The sequence below is a fragment of the Bombyx mandarina genome, chromosome 06 (genome assembly GCF_030267445.1).
Source record: "Bombyx mandarina strain Sakado chromosome 06, ASM3026744v2".
Classification (NCBI taxonomy): Eukaryota; Metazoa; Arthropoda; class Insecta; order Lepidoptera; family Bombycidae; genus Bombyx; species Bombyx mandarina.
In genome coordinates, this window is record NC_143213.1 from 8081438 (window position 1) to 8097878 (window position 16441).

The 16441-nt window shown below is 38.1% G+C and overlaps 1 protein-coding gene across 37 annotated transcripts in view; it reads left to right on the forward strand.

The window, feature by feature from the left end:
• scrib (scribble planar cell polarity protein) overlaps positions 1-16441 on the forward strand; it is a 101158-nt gene that overhangs the window by 36943 nt on the left and 47774 nt on the right. For 25 of the 37 annotated variants that reach the window (XM_089728320.1, XM_089728312.1, XM_089728327.1 and 22 more), the window contains 5 exons: positions 458-628; positions 1819-2001; positions 2689-2817; positions 4617-4772; positions 10338-10407. In XM_089728320.1, the coding sequence (XP_089584446.1) occupies positions 458-628; positions 1819-2001; positions 2689-2817; positions 4617-4772; positions 10338-10407 (709 nt within the window). The remainder of the gene's footprint in view (positions 1-457; positions 629-1818; positions 2002-2688; positions 2818-4616; positions 4773-10337; positions 10408-16441) is intronic. The other 12 variants (XM_089728325.1, XM_089728326.1, XM_089728329.1 and 9 more) reach the window with 3 other exon arrangements.

Genomic DNA, 16441 nt, shown 5'->3' on the forward strand with positions numbered 1-16441 from the left:
TATCACATCTGTTGAATTATTTAAGTAAAAAAATGTCAGTAACGTTTTCTTTATCTATGAACAAAATAGGATGAGTTTCCAAAAATCAAGTAGATTAATCATGTTTCTATGCATCGGTTGAAGATATGAAGATTTATTTTCCAATTTTAGTTATATTTTCTTCTTAAAGAAAGTAAATATTCATAAAAAATACATACTTTTGTAAATTGAATATGAATATTGATTGTAAGTAATTTAAGCGTTTAGGTGAGGGGAAATGAAAAATGCACAAAAATGATTTCTTTATTGAATTTTTGAAAAGTAATTTATTACTTAATTAAATTAAAATCTATTTACATATTTAGATTAAGTTAACATAAAATTCTTGTTCAGTTTCGAAACGTCTAAAACGTGTTTAAATAAACTAATATTTGTTTATACATTTTAATTATTTAGTGAGAAGGATTTCAATTTTAAGGTCCCATCGATTCAGGAGGACAGTGACGAGGTGACACTTTCTGAGTCTTCCTTCGCGCCACAGTCGATGTTGTCGTTCCGTCGACCGATTAATGTAGTTCGCAAGCTAGTTACAACACAACGGAGGAGTTCACTGCAACGGCTCTCCTCCTCTATAACTAACCTCGCGGAGGTACACGGCGACGCGGCTCGCGCGGTGCATTCACAATTCGTTACAACAGATGGCGCCACTATATCCGCACGCTATTTGCGTGTATACCCGCTGACGTCGTAGTAGTAGAATTCGATTCGAACTCTATCCAAAAGTATAGAACGGAAACGCATCGAGTTACCGTGTTCAATCCGAAGAAACATCGCAATTTTTATGGCGCATCTGAACATGAATAAGTATTATAAACTTTCATTAAAAAAAAAACAGATGGTAAAACGTTGTGAATGCACAGTCAGCGAGTCGATTTTAAGCTGCAATAACACAGCCTCTTGCTCTTTCGCAGTAATTAGAGAGAAACCTATTTATGCTAAAAGTAGATTAACGCAATCCTAGTTTACTACCTAAGTGACGTCAAACCTTCAACATACATGTTACACAGTACTCGTTTATCACTAACCAAAGAACTTGTGCCAAAATAAATTATCCCAGTACGCTTTCACTCACGTAGCTCTACAAAATCTTTTTTACGAAATAAAAAAAATTGAAAACAGCAATTCAATGAATGCACTTGCTCAATGATTTTTCGTTTTTTTTTCTCCGTATTATTTTGTACACACTGAACACGTCAATTTCTTACAACGCAGCGCACTTTGTTAGTTTATATATTTAGTTCATATTTAAATTGCACTTAGCGTAGATAAGTCGATATCAGTAAGACGTCTTAGCTTCGCACACAGAAGATTGAATGTGATATCATATCCTGTGATTCACTCAGCCTCGCTTCATAGTGAATTATATGATTATTCGTTTAATTGGCAATTACCAGTGAGACAATTTCTTAAAGTAGACATTATAATACTTAAAACCTTTCTTATAAGTATTCTGTTTTAATTGATATGCTAAAATTGAATATGTATATAAAGAAGGTTTATTTCGTTTCGGAATTCCGTGTGATAATAATCGAAAATGATCAATTTTAATACGACTCAATTCTTCTAGTATTTTATCAGACTATCACCGATATATCTTAAGTACATGTAAGCTTGAACGATTTATGTGCTGCTGGAAACGTTTAATCGCATTAAGATTTTTTATTCTTAAGGTCTATTTAAGCATGTTGCATGGTTTCATAAAAATATTTTCTAAACGTATTTAATGACTTTAGTTTTTGATAAATAAATAGAAACTATAATTTGTTATCGTTTTCACAGACACCGTTCGTAAGACAGAACACGCCTCATCCGAAAGACTTGAAAGCGAAAGCTCACAAGCTTTTGGCTGGACGATCACCGGACAATGCGATCACGCAACCAGCGAAGACCGAATCGCCCACTACGAACGGATTACCTTTGTCCCCTATAAAAATTGTTCCAGTCGTAGAAGAGAAAGTAGAGGTGAGTTTATTTAAAACCAGCGGCCCGCTCCGGCTCCGCTCGGGTCTTTAACAAAAATTTCAACGATATTCGACGTTGTTTTATTTTTTTGAAATAAAAGAACAATTATTGCGGCATAACTATAATAATTAAACATATGATGTCGCGACACTATTTGTAAATAATGTGTTCTGCAAAGTCGTAGTACATTATTTTTATTCTATCATCAATAGTTTTCGCAGAGCACGCGACGTAAAGAATATTTTAGGTAATTTTTTACACCTCGGGTTACATTATTGGAGTTTTACTAAGGATCCCTAATTTTTTTCAAAAAAGATTATGGCCTATGTCACTCGGAAATATTGTAGCTTCCAAACAGTGAAAGAATTTTTCAAATCGGTTCAGTAGTTTCGGAGCCTATTCAATACAAACAAACAAACAAATTTTTCCTCTTTATATTATTAGTATAGATGTAGACAAGACACATTGTGGTTTACATGTCCGAGTGCCATTTGAACTTATGGTATTCTAGGTCGAATGAACGAGACAGAGAAAGTAATTTTTTAAACCGTATAAGGTGGAATCAGATCTTTCGCTATTTGCATGCTAATCATGTCGATCGGCCAAAATTTGTATTAATATCGGCATCGCGACCTGCTTATTTCTTTTCTAGTTTTTAAAGAAGCAATTTGTTGTTCTATATCGTAGGACGAGGTACAGAAGATCGAAGAGATCCCGGAAATAATTAAAGACGACGACAGCGACACTATAACGGCAGTGGATCGGGATTCCTCTGAAACTGAAAATGATGAAAACGAAGATTCGGACGAACTTGAGGTGGGTTTTATAATAAGTACACTAATCACTAATTATATTGTATTATGACGTGTGTTAATGAAAACATATCACTTACGGCCTCAATAATAATGTACGTGGACTAAGGTAGTCGGTGTGTGTACGTTAGCGTTACGATGCAGGTTTTGGTCGATTTTACCCAACTTTTTCCAAGAATTCATATACCGAGAATTTTATTGGTCATAGAGCGTATTATGACCCTGCGCAGGTAGATACTACTGAGCTGCAAATTACTGCTATGAAGCAGCCTATAGTGGAACAGTTGTTGTACAGTAGAATAGAGGTTTTGTTCATGTCTCAAGATTGGGATGTCTATGGGTTCCGGTAACCTTTTAATACCCGGTGGACTATGTGATCGATCTACGAAAAAGAAAGGTTTATAAATTCGGCAATAATTTATAAGTGGCGGCTTGGGATAACAACATGAGCACAAATACAAAAATACATTTATCTATATTATGTTTTGGTTAGTAATTTACTAATTTATTTTAACATTGACACGTGCATTAATGCAATAATTTAGATAATAATAATAGTATTAATAACAATTAGTAACTAAATCGATGACGTCTAAGGCCAATCATGATGCTATATTTCAATGCTAAATTTGTGTAATATTTTGGTAGCATCATGATTGCTTCTTGGTTGGTAATATTCACGCACTAGTAGATGAAATAATCTTTTAAATTTATTTCTTTAAAATCTTTTAACTTTCTTTAGTAATCCATAAGAAATTGAAGAAAAAAAAACTGCAAGACTCGCGGAATACATTATGCGTACAAGCAATTGATTAAAACCCGAAGGCCTTACAAATCGGTCCTTTTAGTATCTCCTCCAGTTTTATCAGATTGTATGATTGGCGACGAGTTGCAATTCAGCATTGCGTTACATTTACACAGACAACTAACTTCCTCAGACCTTACCACCGTCGCTCGTGTTTCGGGTAACCCAAACTCGTAAATGGTGGTGATTCTTGATTTGATAACACTAAAATCGCAAATTCCGTAATAGAATGGTATTTAAGTGAATTAATTTATTTCCATTGCACATGGGTGTAAAATAATCCGACAAGTGTAGGCACTGTCGTTTCTTTAAACTGCGCGTTAATAAAATAATTATTTATAGACGCATAAATTACTTTTACAAAAAAAAAAATTCAATTAAATAAACGTAGAATTATTAAATTTTGGATTCTGGGAACGGTTCCCTTACAGACTACGTAGTCTGAGGAAACAAGGGCTGGAGATGCGATTATTCCGAATTTACCATTCTCAAAAGTTGAATGCGAAGTAAGTTAAGAAGTGGTATAGAATAATTTTATTTTATGAAATGTTAACAGTGACCCGAGCAGCGGTGGTAGTGGTTCAATGGCAGGCTGCGACTAGTGGAGTTACTCGAATACGATAACAGAGATGACAATAATATGTGATTATATCCTGCGAGAGCTAGAACTGGCTTTAGTTAATAGTCTACATCAGTGTGCTTAGTGCGAGTTTTTTAACGTTCTCGATAGCGTAAAAGTTAGCTCATATTTGTATGGAATGGGATCATTTGCCTACGTTTGCCGCTAGGGGCGCTGTTCCAACTGCATACAAAATTGGGCTAACTTTTACGCTATCGAGAACGTTAAAAAAGTCGCACTAAGTACACATATGTTATCGTAGTGACAAAATTTTCCATACCCACCCTAAACAGTATATGTGCGCTTGGTTGTATTCGAGGAACTCCTTTTGTAAGTCAGTCGTTAACGTGTCGGGGATGTGTCGGTGGTGGTGGTGTAGCGGGGCGAGAAGCGCGTGGTGTGGCGCAGCTCGGTGGAGGAGCGCGGCGCGGGGTGCGCGGGGGGCCGCCTTCACCGCCGCGACACGCCTCACCACCTCAAGAACAAACGCGTCAACATGATGGACGCGGGACGGGCGCGCGACCTCATAGCGCAGGTGCCGTCGCACGCTAATCATTTCCACATTCGACTGTAACGCCATCTCTCGACGTTTCATTGGCATGATCTCGCTTTAGTTAACATTCGATGCGACGCTTAATTGTGTTACGTGCACCGCGCCGCCATCTGTGGGCGTTGGGTAACTGCGCTACATTTATTTCAAGTATGTTTACTCGAACTGCTTTGCATGTGTTATCATCGAAATGCTTTCAGCGTAATACATCCGTAATCGGTTACTTCTGATTTTATACTGTTTTGAGCTTAAAATGTAAAATTCATAGCAAAAAATGTATTTGCAGTTTCTGTTGAATTATTTTTTTTACAGCATCGCATGGGTAAATATGAACTAAATGCATTTGTCCTTTGAGCTGGGCTTTATTGGTTTATAAGTCTCAGCGTGACGCCTGTGACCGACGTAATGTCGACGTTTATTTCGATAAAAATGCAAGAAACTAAATATGTAGTACGCTTCGAAACTCCTGAAAATCAAAACAAAACGACAGCACCTCGAATGTTTTCATTAAGTTTTCAAACGACGTTGCAATTTTTGGCTAGGACTTGGTAGTGATTCTTAATTAAGTTGTATGTAATTTGCATTATTTCAGTATTCAATCATATCATGTAAAAAAATATCGACAAAATCATCCTGTCGATATACACGAAAACGTTTCATTTTCTCAGTTTATAACGTTAAAGGGAATCAACATTGTGCTGATAACGTTAGCTTTTATCTCCCCTGCCCTGGTTATAATCTGACCTCGATTTCTAAATCTTCCCTAAACATTGGTAACAGTTTATACGCAGTGTGCACTGCTTCAAGATTGCGTGCGCCACTTTTGTAACTGTTTACTTTGCATTATAATCGAATTACTGAACTGCAGTTTATCCCTTTTTTTCTACCTATTTGCTAGTAGCTTAGGGGCTATTCCAGCTATGTATACGCAGACGGACATATAGGCGAGCTCACGGGCTCATCCTGAGAGAATTTGCTAACAATAGCTCTAGTAAGAGGAGTACTTCGCAAAATCTAAAAACCGGATCGGAATCGCGACCCACTAAGAAAATCCAGTAAGAAACTCCGTTAGTTAGAAAAGTGGGTTAGTTCTCTCGTCGAAATCTTCATCGTAATCGACGAGTTCGACAAGGACGGTCACCGGAGCTTGAAGAGTCTAAAAGCACCGACAATGGATCTGGGGATACCACAAGATATGTTTCGGGCGACGGTGGCTTTGCTTTACCCGTCGTCTGGATCGGATGTGTATTTAGCAACGGCCACGAGCAGTGGGTTATCATGTCGCGCCGCATTGTCGAAATAGCGTTCTGACGCTACCTTAAAATACGTATCGTTTCTAAATTTAGATCGTCGTAATGATCAACATTCCTCACCTACCACGGTGCTCCGATGGCTATCCTGCTGAAACGGGATTGGATGATCTGAAGAGCGTTTACATGCATGCGGGCCGCGTGAGCGAATACTAAACTTGCATAGGTCATGAAAGAACGTATGGAAGTTTTGTAGTGTCACCTTATTGCGAAGGGACAATTTACTTCGCTTGCAGTTCATGGGGTAAAGTCGATCTAGTAGCAATGTGGCTCGTACTGTCTTAATGTGGGCACTGAATGTATTCCCTCTATCGAAAGTGACGCTATAGGCTGGCTAAATATTTGATGGCAGGAATGGAGTTATCGCGCCTAATTCGAGAGAAGATAATAGTAGTGGTGTCGTAAGGGCAGCCCCATATTTATCCCTGGATGCCACGAAGCTTAATTATTTCTAAACGAAGATATGCAGCAATTATAAATTACCTATGTACGTCTCGTCTTATATATTTTCATTTCAGAAGCATAAGGTGTGAACTGCAAAAATGTCTATATGGATTCGCTTGATATCATAATTTTTATGGATAATAACATTGAAGCTTACAAAAAAGAAAAACATTCAATAAACCGAACAGAAAAAAGTACTAAAACGGTTTGTCTTGGTGTAATAATACAGATATGATAGGGAATTTCGAATTCTATATTGATCGTTTTCAAATTGAATGACCTTTGAAATTTAAATATTTTAATAAACAGCACACGAAATTATTGTTTTCACCGGTCACCGCTCTCGCCGAACCCGTCGCTTGCGACGAAGGGCTCGACGAGTAAATTAGCCCATAGACACAGCCCACTGAGTTTTTCGTCGGATCTTCTCATTGGGTCGCGTTTCCGATCCGCCGGTAGATTCGGTGAAGCACGGCTCTTGCTAGGGTTCGTGTTAGCAACGTCATCAGGTTTGAAGTAGTTTGAACCCAACTACACGCGTAGCTCAACTACACGTTAGGATGAAGCTGAAATAGCCTCTCAAGGCTATCAGCATAGGTAGGTAAAAAAAATCCCTTTTACTATGCTATTTATTTTCAAATATGCTTTTAAAGTAAACAAAATCGAAATTATTGGAATGGTTGTTGTAACAGATACTAATACGGCATTTAAGATCATTCTGCATTGATAAAATGCCTCTTACAGCATCTATGAACGTGCTTTCTCTCGCTGTCCGTCTATACTTATCTCAATCAGTAAATGTCATTATGTTTCCGGGATAATTTCCTGCGTTTGCTACAACCTCTATCAATTATGTTTTATCTGCCGTTGACGTTTTGCGACGACGTAAATCGTGAGATGTAAATCATTTATTTGCAAAGGGGCACTTGCTGGTCATATAAGTGAAATTATTTTTCTACGTTTCACATATTTTAGTTTATATAATATTAGTTAGTTAGTTATATAATATATATATAAATGCTTTTAGAGTTTTTGTGTGAAACTTAAGTACGTTCTATGCTTCGATCAATAATAGTACTAGATTAAGGATCAGGAACAAAAATAAGACGCTCCAGTGGCCACGTTTGCAGACACGAAAACATCTTCATTTCTTAGAAAAAAGTTTAATAATGTTAACGACTTCAGTTTATTATAAACCTTAAAACTTAAACATAAAGTTTAATTACCATTGCAAAATATATGTATTTAGGTCCTTTCGTCAGAAAAAGAATATTATGGAATAAATTTAAAATGTCACTTGAACATAAAAAGTCATCAGTACAAAAATATTTATTCTAAAATGATACTTAAAGCCTAATTTATAAGGTTAAAAATATTTGTTTAAAATTTCGTGCTTATTGTATTGTGGAACTAGATGTAGTTCTTGGTATTACATTTCAATGCTCAGAACACAGTAAGTATTGAAAGACATAGAGTTGCAGAATATACATATTTGTTTTAGGTTTGTTTTGTATGGTCGCAACTATTTTTGACCGATTGAAAAAAGTAGTAGATAATATTTTACATTGCCGCTATTACAACAAATAGGTGATAAAAAATAAAATTGAATAAAGTAAAAAAAATATGAAAGGAAACACGAAACATGTTTTCCACGTATTCTTTATACAGAAGTAATTAAAACAATAATGTAGGTTTAATTACCTTTAAACAGATTCAGTTTGTTATAAAGCTGTCTTTTAGAAGTCATTTTTATATGAGCGGTTTCTTTTTTACAAATATAATGTAATCTTATATCAATGAATTTTTCTATAATCAGTTTAATTTAGGCTTATTTTATGGCTGTGTTCGTTTCCCCCAGAAAACAAATCCTTTTCAGCATATACGCTTAAAATATTTACACATACATATAAAGTTTTTTTAATACTTTTTTGCATTGATTTGCCACCACCATTGAACAATTCTAGAATTTTTATAAGGGTTCTATATTTCTTCTCTTTCTTTCGCGACAATATATATCCATTGTGCACAGCGACAAGGGGCTACTAGGAAATCTACAAACAAAAATAACATTATAAAATAACAAAACGACTCTATGCATTCCCTGTCCAAGAATAGGTGATGTTTGTTACAATAGTTGGTGCCTTGTTGCAAACATTGGCCAAACAATTACAATATTCGTAAATTCTGTTTTATTTACAATATAATTGTGTTTATTATTTTATGAAAAACACTTAATAATATAAATTTACCAAAAAAAGATATTCCTTCCAAAACCTGGTGTTACGGTGGTTTTTTACTCAGTTTTTGAACGCGCATTGCAGCGTTTTGACGTCTTAGTGTTGGCTATGATTGGACCATACTAATTTGAAATAAGACCACAAATTTATTTGTGGTCTTATTTTTCGGGCCGTTTTTGAAGCGCTAATCGCGAATCTAGTAGTATTATTGATCGAAGGTTCTATGTAAAACAGTTCCATACCATAATAACAAATGTGTCATTAAAGTTGAGAAGCTTAAAGAGTTTACTGGTGGTAGGACCTCTTGTGAGTCCGCGCGGGTAGCTACCACGAACCTGCCTATTTCTGCCGTGAAGCAGTAATGTGTTTCGGTCCGAAGGGTAGGGCAGCCGTTGTAACTATACTGAGATCTTAGAACTTATAGCTCGAGGTGGGTGGCGCATTTGCGTTGTACATGTCTATGGGCTCCAGTAACCACTTAACACCAGGTGGGCTGTGAGCTCGTCCACCCATCTAAGCAATAAAAAAATAATAGTTAATTTGCACCATGCAACAGTGATATGTATTAGGTTTCATTGCAACTTAAATTAAAACAATACACAACAATTATAAAGCAAATTAACGTTTATCGAGCACATCGATCGAACAATTATTCCGTTCATCGGGACGGCATCAAAATTGCGATATCACAATAACGCGAAAGGGTAAAAGCAGACGCGCGGACCGAGACTGCATTTCTTGCCGGCGAGAGAGCATCAGAAACAATAGAATCGTGAGATTTGTTTTCGCGATGTACTCGTTCGCAGTAAACGTGTTAACAAATAACGATTTATAAAACAAATATTCGCGTCTTAAATCGCGAAACAATATATTTGACGTATCTTGTTGTAAATCATCTGTTAGTAAGCTTATAACGGTTAAAGAATATAAAAAAAAAACTATACTCCGTACATTAAAAGTGTAACAAACACCACAGAATCGCTCCGTTACTATAAGCACGATCCAAGCGTGGGTAATTTGTCGGAATACCACGGCTGTTCCGGGCTGATGCGTCCGGGCCCTCGAGCACGACGCTCTCAGCAGACCCTCCGCGAGGCTCGCAGAAATGACTGCCATCCACCGTACCGCTCACAACAATGCTTCGTGTGCCGCGATTAATCGATAAGTGAAGTGCCGCTTTCTCAATAACGGAGTTGTGTCAAATAAATCAGCTAAAAAGATCGGGCTATTTTCTCGTAGTGCTCTTTATTCGGTACTTATTAAAATGAGGTGCTTGAAAGCAGCAGGAGGATGGATAGCGCGGGTGAGATGCGTGTCCATGATAACTCTGCTTCAGATTTCAATTAAGATTGTACTGGGTTTTGTTTTGGTTTTGCACGTACTTGTATTATCTCGCCTATTTAATTTACACCAGCACGGTTTTGCGTCATTGTGCACTTCTTTAGAGAAATTTTGAGTTTTTGAAGTAGTAAGCAGCATATAAAATGTATCAAAAGATTACATTGATTGTGAGGTAAGCTTCGTTTTTGCAAAACAAATTCAATATGTTCGTTTTACAGGCGATCAAGAAACAAGAACTAAACGATGAACGCAAACCCGACGACGAGGCCACAGAAGACATTCCAGACGGTAAGTGTCTGATTTCATAACACGTACGTTATTGTGATAATGTGATTGGGAATTTTCATAAAAATATAATAATATTGATGTTCCATGCACGTTTTGTGATCGTATTAGGTCGTGTATCATAAGGCTCGACAGAAAATTCCTGTGCCGTTAGTTTGGCCACTTAAATAGGCTAACTTTATTTTGGTGATAATTTACGCGAGTAACCAATTTTGGGTCATTAAGTATGTCAATTTTACCGGTCCGCATACAACCTAGTTTCGTATTATTTATATAAGATGTTTACAATGCCCGGTATTGGTCTCTCGATAATGTATTACACACGCAAAAAGGAAACCTAGAAATGATTATTCGATGTTGTCGCCGTATAAAATCCATATCGTGACTTTATCAGCTTATCTCGTGCACTCGACGTGCCATACCGTGCCGTACACGATGCCTCAGTTCTTCGCTTTGCTCGTAGTTTAAATGACTCCTCGCGGAATTTATAAAATTAAGTAAATTAAAATGGAAACAAGTGATCGAGATTAAAAACATATCCAAAATGTTGATACATAAGTGACTTACGGCAGTGTGCGTGCACTTAAAACCTACGCTAAAGCACGGCGTGACTCATCATGCATCTTCTAAAACTAGTATTTTAACTATGTATCAACCGTGTAGAGGTTTTAGTTTGTGCTAAAATCGTTTATATCGTTCACAAGAGTATCTTGAGTGTTTACTTCAAAGTGATTATTTGTTAACTATTTTATATACTTATCGATAATGTTCAGAGTAAATTATCATTTGTTATAACGCTAATGATTTGTAGAAACGTCGTGAATAAGCAACGCGTGAAGGTCAAACCGAATTATTCTATATATTTAAGAAAACGTTGGATTTATACGGAATTTATAAAGTTTAATGTCGGCAGCTCAGTGAATTGTGTATCTGATTCACGTTCGCAAACTCACTGTGGACTTCGTCTTGCTCCATATACTCAGAAATTATAGGTTACGTATCCTAAACTCGAACGTACGTATCTACTTTCTCTGCATACAACTAACTGCTGTGCAAGTGACACGTTTTATAAATTGCTAGTGCCTTTAATGACACCTAAAGAACCGTGTCAGTAATTAAGCCACTTAGAGCGCAGCCTTTTCCCACAGTAATAAAGCGATCCTATTCAAACAGTGTGTCTGCTTTGGATCCCTCTGTGGTATCTAAATAAATTTTTCGTTTTTTTTTTATCTTACCTCAGCCTTGAGAAGCTATTTCGGCGTAACCTTAACTAGTAGGTGAGCTCACGGGGCTTAATCCGAAGTGATGCTAACACTGAACCTAGCAAGAGCAGTGCTTCACAGAATCTACCACCGGATCGAAAGATAGCCTTGAGAGGTTATTTCAGCGTATCCTTAACTACTAGGTGAGTTCACGGGGCTCAATCCGGAGTGATGCTAACACTGACCCTAGCAAGAGCAGTGCTTCGCATCTTCATGAATCTACCACCGGATCGGAAACGCGACCCACTGAGAAGATCCGGCGAGAAACTCAGTGGACTGTGTCTATGGGTTAATTCGCTCGTCGAGCCCCTCGTCGCAAGCGACGGGTTCGACGAGGACGGTGATCGGTGCTCGTGGTACCTAAAAGCACCGTTAATGGAACGGGAGGATCCGTAATGACGTGTTTTGGGCAATTGTCGTACAAACAATAACAAGTTCCTTTACACTTGTATTCGTCCATATCGAAATGTTCACGTTTTCGTCTTCTCGCATCAAAACTGATAATCTGAAAACTTACAAATTTTACAGAAGAGTGTTTTAAATGTTTAACATGTTATGTAATACATATTTTTAATATTAATAATATTTGCAACGTTTTTTTTTATTTTTTACCAGTTACATTATCTGTCTTTTAAAGTAAGATAAAATTGTGTATTAATTTTGTTAATAGTAGTCAAAATATAGGTAAACTAAAAAAAAGAAAACTAAAACTAAACTACGCTCTTTTGACAGTATTTATGAGTAAAATACTGGTTATACCAAATGATTCCGCATATTAACTCAATTTCGAATATTTTTGGAAATTGTACACTTTTAATGCGAAAAGACGATATAATGAAAGATGGATTTTGTTTCTGCGTTACCCGCTCCAATAATTCATGACGCCGTTCGTTCATTGTCTTATTTTCTTTTGTTTTTCCATGAAGTGTTTAAATTGTATTTCAATTCATGACAAATAACAGTTTAAAGCGATTAAAATTTAAAGTAGTAGGTACATTGGAATTAATCTTATTAAATAATGAGTAATAAATGATTAGAAATTATTGCACTCTTGTAAATTATTATTCACCGTGTGATAATTGTAACGAAGGCTAAATCATACTTATGAGGCCCGGCACGCCGTAAATGTAAATAAGACATGTGCGTAGAAGACGCTTAACCTTGACCCAGTGAGATTTTCCGTAACTGTTTACTCAAGGTAGAATTATCAACCATAATTCGATGACTTGGGCAGGATACAAAACTAAATGCAGTAGGATAATAACGCCCGTTGAAAGTTTATTTGGGATTTATTGGTAATAAATATTGCATATGACCCCTCTGTTTACTCAACATCATATTTGTTTAAGACAAAAGTTATTGAACTGCCTTTATCTTATCAGCATACCATTAAATACGAAACGACTCAGCTTTAGCTTCAGTACAACACGACACATTCGGAGGCAGCGGTTTTATTAGAAACTAGTGTATATCGTTTTAATATAGGAACGTTAATTGGTTACGTTTCGTTAACATTGTGTTATGTGCCACGAAAAAATTGATTTGTTCGTTTTGTATAAACAAAATTACAGTGTATATAGAGTTGGTCTTTATGGAGATATCGCGTGCTTCAGTACTGCTCACACACAAGTAACATCAGTGTTCTCCAGGGCTAATTCTCCAAGTCTTATTGGATGATTGAATTTACGTAATGTACAAAAGTAATCGCTTAAAATTTCAATTCGGGGTAGATATTCGTTTGAAGGATACCTTATCCATTTTCAACGAATTATTTCGTGTCCTTGAATTCTATTTGTTATATCGTCGTTGTCAAACCAAAATCTGCTATGTGCCAAAACTCTATTTTGAATTAACGAGTAAAAACCTTTTCGTATAAAATTTTATATGAAGGTGAATTTTTAAGAACTGTATCAAATGAAAGCTATAGATAAATATTAAAGCTATAGACACATAACAGTTTTTTTATATGGTAGATAGGGCTATGAACTCTGCGAAAAGGTCAAAAAGTGCACATAGCAGATTTTGGTTAGACAACGACGATATAATAATGTAATTCTAATTAAAATCCCACGATAGTCTTAAATAGTTTAAATACCTATTTAATCTCAAAATCAATCTTGAATTTATTCCCTGTCACTTTTTTGTTCTCGTGCATTTACAAAAAGTTTTGTTCGCTGCGGGATTTGTACACGACCCGGTCTGTATGGCTGTTTCCGAGTCGTGTGATAATGTTTTCTGCTGTCTGTTTGTGCGCTGGTAGAAGACGGCTGTTTCTTTCGATGGGTTTCGGCTTCTGTAGCGAGGTTTCACAGGTAACTGTCTGGTTCACTGGTAGCTGATTCACTGGTGGTTTTCTGATAACTGTACTATTGGAGAACTGCTGGTAACTGTTTCTGTCTTGCTGATGTTTCTTTGTCGGAGAGCTTCTGAGAACTGTTTCTGTCTTGATGATCTGCTGAGAACTGTTTCTATCTTGCTGATGGTTCTTTGTCGAAGATTCACTGGGAACTGTTTTTGCCTATAAATGGCCATCCTTTTATATTTATTTCAGGTCCCCATCTCGCGACGCGCTATCGACGCGCCACTTTTGGAGGGTCCCTTGATCTGTATGTTACCGTAGTGAAAGCGCTCCACAAATCGTTCCTATTGGTCTATTTACATTCTCTGATCTGATACACTAACATATTGACTATAAAATAATTTAAGATTATACATTTTTGTTACGTAATTACTTATTAACTATATTAATTCTATTTGTTTGATAAAACTATTTAAAATCGATTTCGTCCTGCACATTACTCCCGCCGTGCGAGTCCGTCGCATTTCTTCTCGGTGCAGGATGGTCGTCTTCTATGGGCAGGATCACTAGTTTTCGTACTGGTCTCCGTAGAACTCCCCCTTTGGTTCTGATATCTACGGTACGCACCACGTTGTCGGGTCCTGGATACGTCGCGATCACTTTTCCTCGCACCCATGTGTTTCGTGGCAAGTTGTTGTCCACAAGCTGGACTAAGTCTCCGTTTTTCACGGGGATGCCTCGGCCATGAGGCTCCCGCCGGTGCTGCAGCTCGGGGAGATACTCTCTAACCCACCTCGTCCAGAACAGGTCAGCGAGTCGTTGTGCCGCTCTCCAACTGTTTCGTGTCAATGTGTCTCTTTCATCAAATGTCCCTGGTGTTGGTACTCGCCCCGGCCCGCCTAGTAGTAAGTGGTTCGGGGTTAGGGCTTCGGGGTCGTCCACGCTGACCGAAACGTGAGTCAAAGGCCGACTGTTTACCGTATATTCTATTTCAGCTAATAACGTCGAGAGCACTTCCTCCGTCGGACTTCGCTCATGGAGTGTTGCCGTTAACGCGACCTTTACCGAGCGCACCATCCTTTCCCAGGCACCTCCCATGAACGGTGCTCCGGGTGGGATGAATCTCCAGGAGATCGTTCTGTTCGCTGCTTCCTTTGCGGTTGCACCGTCGATGGCTCGGCGTAGTTCTCTGTCTGCTCCTTTTAAGTTGGTGCCGTTGTCCGACCATATCTGCGTCGGACAACCTCGTCGTGCTATCATTCTTCGGAGCGCCATTACCGCAGAGTGGGTGTTTAGTGATGCGGCTATTTCAAGATATATGGCTCGTATTGTTAGACAAGTGAATATTGCTACGTATCGCTTTTGGTTGGTTCGTCCGACTGTGACTGTTAGCGGACCGAAGTAATCAACTCCCGTGAAAGTGAATGGTCTTTTGTGATGGGCTAGACGACACGGTGGTAGATCTCCGGTCCTCGGGTACGACGGTATTTGTGTCTTCATTCTGCATTGTAGGCATTTGTTCACTATGGTGCGAGTCACTGGGCGTATACGCACTATCCAGTATTGCTGACGACACTCGTTAATTGTAGCTTCGACTCCAGCATGATGTAATCTGTGATGAATATATTTTATCCACAACTTAGTTGTGAGGTGGTTTCCGTCCAGGATCACCGGGCTCTTTATTTCTGTTGGTATTCGTTCTGCTGCTTCGATACGGCTTCGTATTCGTAGGTATCCGTTCTCATATACAATACTGAGTTTGTGGAGGCGGCTATTCTGGTTCACGCCTCCTCGTTGTTGGATGTCCTTGATTTCTTGAGCGAAGCTTTCTTCTTGTGTCGCGCGCATAAGCAGTTTCTCGGCCGTTTTCAATGTTTCAGCTGAGATCGGATGGTATTTTCTATCTTCCGTTTTGGTTTTAAAGGATTTCGGCGAAACCATTGTTCGTTGTTCGTTACGTTACGTTCGGCCCACGCGGGGTCTGCTTCTTTGTTTCTTTTGTTTTTTCTATGGTGTACCTGTTCTGTTCTGCGCCTACAAAGTTGTATAAACTGTAGGACTCTGGCTGTGGTGTATCGGAGTCTTTCCCAATTCGAGAACCGGGATACGTCTGGTAAACCTTCAGTTAGTCTGTTTTTAAGGTTGACGGCGATCGTGTGATGTATCTTTTCTTCACCTGTCGGTTCTATTGTTGCTGTTGCTGATTCCGTAGGCCAGGATTCTTCTTGCTGGTGTAGGAATTCCGGTCCTCTGAACCATCTGTGTTCGTTGTCGAACGATATTGGCACGTCTCTAGTTGCGTCGTCGGCCACGTTATGCTTCGTGGGTACCCATCGCCACTCGTTTACTGTTGAACTATCTTCTATAGCAGCCAGGCGGTGGGCGACGTATGGTTTGTACGAACGTGATCCCGTTCTTATCCATGTTAATACTGTCTTACTGTCGGTCCAGAAGGTCTTCGAATCCGGCTTTCTGT